Here is an 8,102-nt window from a genome sequence, read left to right on the forward strand (position 1 = left end):
TGACTCACTATCAGTACTCCTTCCCCACGCTGTCAGGAAACTGGCGGCAGAGGAAAAAAGTGACAGTTTTAACTTTTAGTGACCCACAGACTTTCCCTACCCTATCACCCATAAGTGTATAGTTGAACACATTTATGATAGACTCGTTATGCTTTCAACCTAACCACAGTAAGGATATATTTCTAGCACATAAATTTTTTTCCTGATTTATTCCAACTGCTAACTGACTCCACTCATCTCTCTCCTTTGGGGTTGCAAATAAAATGGCCAGGAAGCCTCTAGTGGGGACCCTACAATCTCGTGTTGTATACAAAACATGAGGTGTTGCTGCTTGGGATAGGATATAGACCAGTTCTGAGAGAAGGAGGTGGAAATTAAGGGAACCAAGGGAATTAAGAGAAATGAGAGAGTTGAACAGGTGTCTGAATGATGATGACTGACGAATAAACGAATTGTAAGAAAGAGCTCCGTGCAACTGGATTCATTCCCGCACTGATGGTAGTGTCTCTCCTGGAATTGTGTAATATTAAGGCTGGACCCTTAACTATTATACAAAGTCACCTGAAGAGTTCAGACCTCTGGCCTAGTGGCCCCAGAAGTTCTAGCTGGTCGGGAGCGGTGGTGGTGGTACTGTGTGTGTGTGTGAGGGTATGATATATTTCTGCCTCACAATTACTTGTCTGAGCTCCCACCCTATGTCATATTTTAGGATTTGTTTGGCCAATAAGATTGCAGCACACACTCTGGCCTCAGTCCCTGCTTGAGCCTTGCCTTTGATGTCACAATCTGACCTACAGACATTAATCTGGCCACAGCCACTCATAGACCAGACGGCAAGGTCAAGAGGACCATAGTAAGATGTGGAAGAGAACTGATCCTCAAGCCAAGATCAAAGCTGGGGATAGGCCTCAGACTTGCCATTCTCTGGCTCTAGGACCGGCCACAGAGACGGCACTGCCACACCCTCTAGAACTGTCAGACTTCCAGGGCTTCTCCTTGTTTGAGGACATTAGCCATCACATCAAAGAAGTAGGAGCCCAACTGGTAAAGAAAGTGAATGCCATCTTTCAGCTGGACATCACCAAAGACGGGAAGACTGTTCTGCAGTGGACCATTGACCTCAAGAATGGTTCTGGGGACACATACCTGGGATCTGCCCGGCTTCCAGCAGACACTGTCTTCATCATCCCTGACTCTGTCTTCATGGAGTTAGTTGTGGGTAAGATGAACCCACAGAAGGCTTTCCTGGCTGGCAAGTTCAAAGTGAGAGGCAAAGTTTTCCTTAGCCAGAAGCTAGAGAGGATCTTCAGAGACTGGGGCAAATTTTAAGCATGCAGAATACCCAGGCAAGATAAAGACTTCTGGCATCTTATAATATTGAGTGGCAATCATGCTTAAACTGAAGATTAAAGGAAACAATAGCCAATATTTTTACTCATATTCTTCCTATTCAAGTTCGATTGATTTCCTGCTGATGTGTGTACATTTGCTGGGTTCTGGGACAGTAAAAAGTGTTGGAGTGCAACACCTAAAACCTTTGTCCTTTCATTTTCTTAGCTGTGTTTATTCTTTGATTGAGGTGGAAGCTGCAGAGCTGGTGAGGTAGGGTTGGTTGGTATGTGTCTCTCACTATTTCCCTGATCTCTAAGGCTTTCACCCCTGTATTTGGCTCCGTGTTTTTTATTTAATAAGACTGCCTAGAAATTCTGCTGCATTTGATATGTCAAGGTGAGGGCCACATGGAGCTGAATGGATGGTTCTGTTTGGATTTTAATGCTGATGATTTTCTAAGGTATATATCTTAATATATATATGTATATATCATTATTATATATATTATACATATATTAAAAATATAGAGCTTTTTTTAGTAGTTTGGAACTTTGGGAGAAAGAAGTGAGCATATGGGCACTATGTGTGGTAATTTGGTTCCAGGAGGAGAGCTTAACTCGGTCTTAGGGTGATCCCCACCTGAGATCACCTGAGAAGTTGATCCCCACAGCTTTGTGCATGGAACCTGGCAATAGTGTAATGGTGTTCCTGGCATAGTGTAATCCTTTGATGGAATCAAGTGAGGAAAGTTGAAGGACATGAAAGATATTCAAGGTCAGTGGTTTTTAGGCCTGATCATGTAGCAGAATTGTCCAGAGGTGTAGTTCAAATTCAGATGATGAGAAACTCAGTTTCTTCTCAGTTGGTCTGGCTTGGGGAGATGTGAATTTCTTTTATGTTTCCATTTCGATTAAACTTTTGCCTTTGAAGAACTTTTGTCCTCCTTTGTTTCATGGGAAGGTTTTGGTATTGAGCATTGTTGTTCTATGCAAAACCAGTGAGATGCTGTCATTATTTAAAGACAGGTTATATAGTTCTTTCTGAGCCATTTCTAAAGCATTCATGTTATTGGGAGTTTGTGCATTGAGCATTTTAATAATCAAGTTCATGCAAAGGTTTTCCTCTTTCTGGTAGCTTTTCCCATATGTTTTCATGGACTGGTATGAAGCCAACTACAGCTGATGTGGTCTCCTTGTGAGTGAGTGTGTGTATATCATTGGTTCACATGTGGTCTGGGCATATCTTTAAATATGTGCAACACAGACATTCTGGGGCTCATATGAAAGATATGTCAGAACTTTTCTTATTGATCAGGTTTGCCTTCTTAGTCTATTTTACACTGCTATAATGAAACACCTGAGATTGAACACTTTATACAGAAGAGAGGCTTATTTGACTCATGGTCTCAAAGGCTAGAAATTCTCGGAGCATGGTACTGGAATATTCTTACCATCTAAGAGGGGCTTTCTGCTGTGTTGCAAAATGGAAAAGGGCATCACATGGTGAGATAGAGGTTTGCTAGATCAGGTGAATTTTGTCTCTTATAAAGCCACTAGTAACATCTCGATGGTCCTACACTTATGACCTCATCTCATCCCGATCATCTCCCAAATATTCTACTTCCTAAGACCAGTATCATAAACTTGGGGATTCAGTTTCCAGGGCATGAATTTTTGGAGACACATTAAAACCATGGTACCTACCCAGTGTCATTTCATTTTAAAGTAATATCCCAAGGCAAACACACACACACACACACACACACACACACACACACACACACACACACACGTATAGGTACAAAAATGCATGTGTGAGCCAGTGAGATGGCTCAGTGAGTAAGAGAGACTGCTACAGGGTTAACAACCAGAGTTTGATTTTTAGAACTCACACAGTGGAAGAAGAGAACCAAACCTACTCCTACAAATTGTCCTGTCGTCTCTACACACAAATAAGAATAACCATTTTTAAACTTAAAAACATTGGCTAAATGTAGAGAATAAGTGATTGAGGGGTGTCTAACCCCAATGGGTACAGCTACAATGCAACCTATATAGGGAATGTTGCAGAAGGGGTGTGTGTGGAAAGACTGTTAAGGGCCAGGGGACTGGGACTCCTGCCACAAGGTAGGTGTCTTCTATATATGATGTGGAAGTTGCACCCGTGAAAGCTCAACCATGTGGCCACCCAAACAAGACCTGCACAGTGATAATACTAGTTGACTTGATGATGTGGATGGAGAAAATTTCATAAGGTCCCACTCCCAGATGAAGAGCTATAGGTAACCAAAGGCTACTGAGAGAGGAAAATTCAGTCTTCTTCAGAAATCAGCCCTCTGAATTAGGTTATCTAATCCCATGTGGTCAGCCTTAACTAGACACAGGTATATATAACACTAAATGGACTCAGTTATATATACTTAGTGTACACACACACACACACACACACACATACACACACACACCACAATAATTAAAAAGAGGTCATGAGTTTGAGAGGGAGTGGGGGACATTGAAAGAGTTGGAGGGGTAGGGGAGGAGTGAAATGGTATAAATATAGTACTCACATATGAAATTCTCCAAAAAAATTAAATAAAAAAGGAAAATAAAAAGCATAAAAGCTTGGTTTAAACATTAACTGTAGCTATATTGGTAATTACTTAAAATTGAAAGTAAAGCAAACGTCCATCATTAGGTGATGGGATGAACAAATTTTGGTATGCCATACTATGGAATACTACTTAGCAATAAAAAGAAATGAATTATTGTTGCACACCCAGCAAAGCAGATGGAAATAAGAAAATAATTATGTTGATGAGAAAAAGCCAGAGAGAACTGAGTAAATACTATACTATTATAAAATACTAGAAAATATGAGAAAAATAACCATTAGAAAATGCAAACTGTGGTGACAGAATGACCAGTTTGCCAGGAGATGAGAATGGGGTGGGGAAGCAAGGGGGGAGGTGTTATAAATGGTCCTGAGGAAACGGGATGATGGATGTAGTCATTATCTTTGCGTGGCGATGGCTTACAGATGATCTATAGACCAATACACCCAATTGTACACTTTATATATGCAATGTACAGGTACTTACATTGTCCATATCTCAGTGCAAGCTGGTAAAGCTGCCTTTAAAGGCAGCCTTTGTTCACAGTAAGGATATTTCTGAAGAGGACTCAGGATTAGCCCTGTCTTGGGGAAATGAGACCTTTGACTTCCTCATGTGGAGGAGAAGGTAAAGTAATGGCTGGTGCTCACAGAGCATCTCATCCTTGTGGGAAGGAAAGGTGGTTTGTCCAACTGATGCTCTCTCTGTTGAATAGAGTCCACCCCATGGTAAGAAACTGCTAAGGGTCTGGGTGGTCACCTGGCATACATCTTGGCTTCTTTTCAACCGGGGATCATGCAATGATAACTACGTGGTGGTGTTCCTGCTGTGTCCTGCTCTCATGGCAGCTGTGGAGATCTTGGAGGCTTCGCTCTGTGAATTCTTGGTTCAGAAAGGCCAGGCTTCCTCCAGCCAGGCCATATGAAGGTGGGCAGATGTATGCGATACTGTGTGTTTACCTTCCCTTGAAAGGGAAATGGCCAACCCAAGCTCAGGTACTCTGAGAACCTTTCTCATGCTGTTGAGTTGGCATTAGCCTCCACTGATTGGTCCTGAGGCAAGAGCTGCATAGGACAGCTAGAGGAGAGTCTATGCTTGGAGTGGCATCTGACCCATGGCCCACTCTAACTTGAGAGAAATAAAACCAAAAATGAACCTGACTCAATTAGGATCCTTCTTCGAGAATCTGGAATTGAGCAAACGAGAGACTGCGCTGTAAACAAGCAGTGAGAATGGATCCGAAAGGCTGGGGTATGCGAGACAGACGAACTCTCATGGCAGACGCTGGAGACAGGAGCAAACAGGAGCCTTGAGTAAGCAGAGGGAGCAGGTCAGGGCTTAGGAAACACTGCAGGAAGCCCTTTGGAATTAACGAGAAATAGTGTCATGTCCTATCTGTGTCACCGACGGTTACTGAACCACTCCTTGTCCCAGATGCCTCATCTGGAAGCTGTAGCCCATGCACTGCCAGATTGCCAGGGAGCTACAGTCAGGACATGCCTAGCATGGCCACTCACCAAGCTGTATGTATTTTCCATAAGTGTGAACTCCCTTCTCTTCTTAATGAGAAGCAAGGTGGGTGAGTGGGGGCTTTCACTGGCTCCCTTTCCTCTCTAAAAGAGCCCATGCTTGGGGTTTCTCATGCTGTGCTCCAGGGACCTCTCTGCTTTTTGTCTTTGCTCAGACAGTGCTCTCAGAAGGTCACATCTGGCAGGAGTAGACATCTGTTTTGTTTGGTCAGCACAAAGTTGGCCAGGGCAGTGTTTTTAAAGATTAAGACATAAAAATGAAAAAATTAGAATTTGTCCACATTGAGCCCATGTTTCTGCCAGGCAACAACTCAGGGGTAGTGGGAGGGGGTGTGGGGGTGGGTGGGGTGGGGTGGGGAGGATAGTCCTCCAGAAAGACCCAGCCCCACTCTGCTTGCTGCATCCTTGGTGCCGAGGCTGCGTTAGTGGTCTGGTGCAACAATGTTCACACTGCCATTTCCTCAAGCTGTGCCTACTCCCTGGGACCCTGACAGGGTTCATTTATGGAATAGAACACAATGGGATTGCGTCTTGGGAAGTGTTAAGCCCCCCCCCCCCAAAAAAAAAGCTTGGCCAAGATAGAGAATGAAGAGAGAGTTGCCATTTGCAGCAGGTCTAGAGAGCCCAGGAGTCATTCAAAGCAATGCCCTCCTCCAATAGAGGAAACTGGGGATCTTATTCTGGGGGCACTGAGCCTACTCACATACCCCTGGGGCCCATTCCTGAGCATGCTCAGTTTAAGGTCATAATTTTTTTAAAGATTTATTTATTTATTTAAATTTATTTGTGTGCGTTGTGCTTGTATGGTGTGTGTGTGTGTGTGTGTATGTGTGTGTGTGTGTTTGTATTTGTGTGTGTTAAATCTGTATGCATGTGTGGTGTGTCTGTGTGTCTGTGTATGTGTGTGTGGTATATGTGTATGTAGTATGTGTGTGTGTGTGTGTGTGTGTGTGTGTGTGTGTGGTATGGTGTATGTGTGTGTATGTGTAATGTAATCACACAACTGTACGAGTATTCATACCCGAGTATAGGCGTGCAGAGGCCAGAGAAAGACACTGGGTGTCTTGCTCTCTGCTCCCCATCTTATTGCTTTGAGACAGGGTTTCTTAGTGGTAGTTTATTATCACCATGGTTGGCCAGTGAACTCTCAGGATTCATTTGTCTCTGTCCTCCCAATTTGGGATTACAGGTGCTTACAAGCATGCCTGACTTTTTACATTGACAGTGGAGACCAAAACTCAGGTCCTCATACTTGCTCAGCAAAGTGCTCTTACTCATGAAGCTATCTTTCTGCCCTTATTTTTGAATTTTTGAAAATAGGTGTGTGTCTGTGTGTCATCTGTGTATGGGTTTGTGGACATGAGTGCAATGCTTTTGGAGCCATGAATGTTAGCTACCTAGACACTGGAGTTACAAGTGCTTATGCACTGCCTGGCATGGGTTCTGGGAACTAAACTTGGGTCCTCAGGAAGAACAGCAAGCACTCTAACCATTGAGCAACCTCTCCAGCTGCTTATGGAAAAGCAAACAAAAACAAACCTGAACCCAAAACAGTAGATACATTTTGGGGCATGCTTAACTCAAGGCCCTGGGACATGTTTCAAAGATTAAGATGGCAGACAGGGCTGTGTGTTGGGCCATGCTAAATTCTGAAATTTAGCATGAATTTAGCTGAAAATATATAAAAATTTATAGCTGAAAATAAAGGACAAGACCCTTTAAAGAGGCATTGTTATGGTGGGTCTGTCCCCGTAGGGATCTGTCTTGCTCAGTTGCTAACACAGCTCCCTACAGTAAGTGGCCTTATTTTTCCCTTAACTGAAACACTCTGCTTGAGTTTTTTTCCCATGGCCATATAACAAACACTGCAAACTTAATGGCTCAAAACAATATCCATGCATTAAGTCACAATTCTTGCTGACGAGAAGTCCAGGTGGGCTCAGCTCCCAAGGATGACATCGGGGAATTGGCTAGGCTGTGTGTGCCTTGAGTGAGACTTCATAGGAAAATGAACACTGCACTCACTCAGATTAGGCAGGACCAGCTTTTGGGGGGTTCTCATCTGCAGAGTGAAAAGTGCTGTGTGGAGTCCTCATGCTCCAAATTTCTCTGAGTAGTTCCACCCCAGCCTTCTTTGTCTACTTTACAGGGCTCATGTGGTTACATTGGGCCACTGTAGTTCCACGATAATCTCCCTTTTTTAGTCTCCACTGAAAAGTCAATTGTATCCTTGGAATCCCTTTGGCCTATAAGGGAACACTTATCCAGACCCTCTCCATTTCATGCAAAGCATATGGTTGGGGGTTATAGCTCAAGGATAGAAGTGTCACTCTGATTGGTTTAATAAAAAGCTGAAAGACCAATAGCGAAGCAGGATTTCCAGGCACAGAGGATGCTGGGAAGAAGAAGAGTGGAGACTCTGGGAGATGTGAAGACACCCAGAGCAAACAGGATGAGCACTACGGAGATGAGGTAATAAAGCCATGAGGCAGAAAGTAAATGAATAGAAATGGGTTAATTTAAGTTAGAAATAAGCCTAAGCTATTGGCCAAGCTTTCATAATTAAAATAAGTCTCCATGTCATTACTGGGGATCTGACTGGCCAAAAAGTCCGTCTACATTACAGACCA

The 8,102-nt window shown here is 43.3% G+C and overlaps 1 protein-coding gene across 1 annotated transcript; it reads left to right on the top strand.

Moving 5' to 3' along the window:
• Positions 1–798: 798 nt before the first annotated feature.
• On the top strand, positions 799–1,534 carry Scp2d1 (SCP2 sterol binding domain containing 1). Its single transcript, XM_006984473.3, has one exon. It carries the CDS (start codon positions 859–861, stop codon positions 1,327–1,329), a length of 471 nt encoding a protein of 156 aa, XP_006984535.1. The 5' UTR covers positions 799–858; the 3' UTR covers positions 1,330–1,534.
• The last annotated feature ends 6,568 nt before the right edge of the window (positions 1,535–8,102 follow it).

This window comes from Peromyscus maniculatus, chromosome 4 (assembly GCF_049852395.1).
Source record: "Peromyscus maniculatus bairdii isolate BWxNUB_F1_BW_parent chromosome 4, HU_Pman_BW_mat_3.1, whole genome shotgun sequence".
Classification (NCBI taxonomy): Eukaryota; Metazoa; Chordata; class Mammalia; order Rodentia; family Cricetidae; genus Peromyscus; species Peromyscus maniculatus.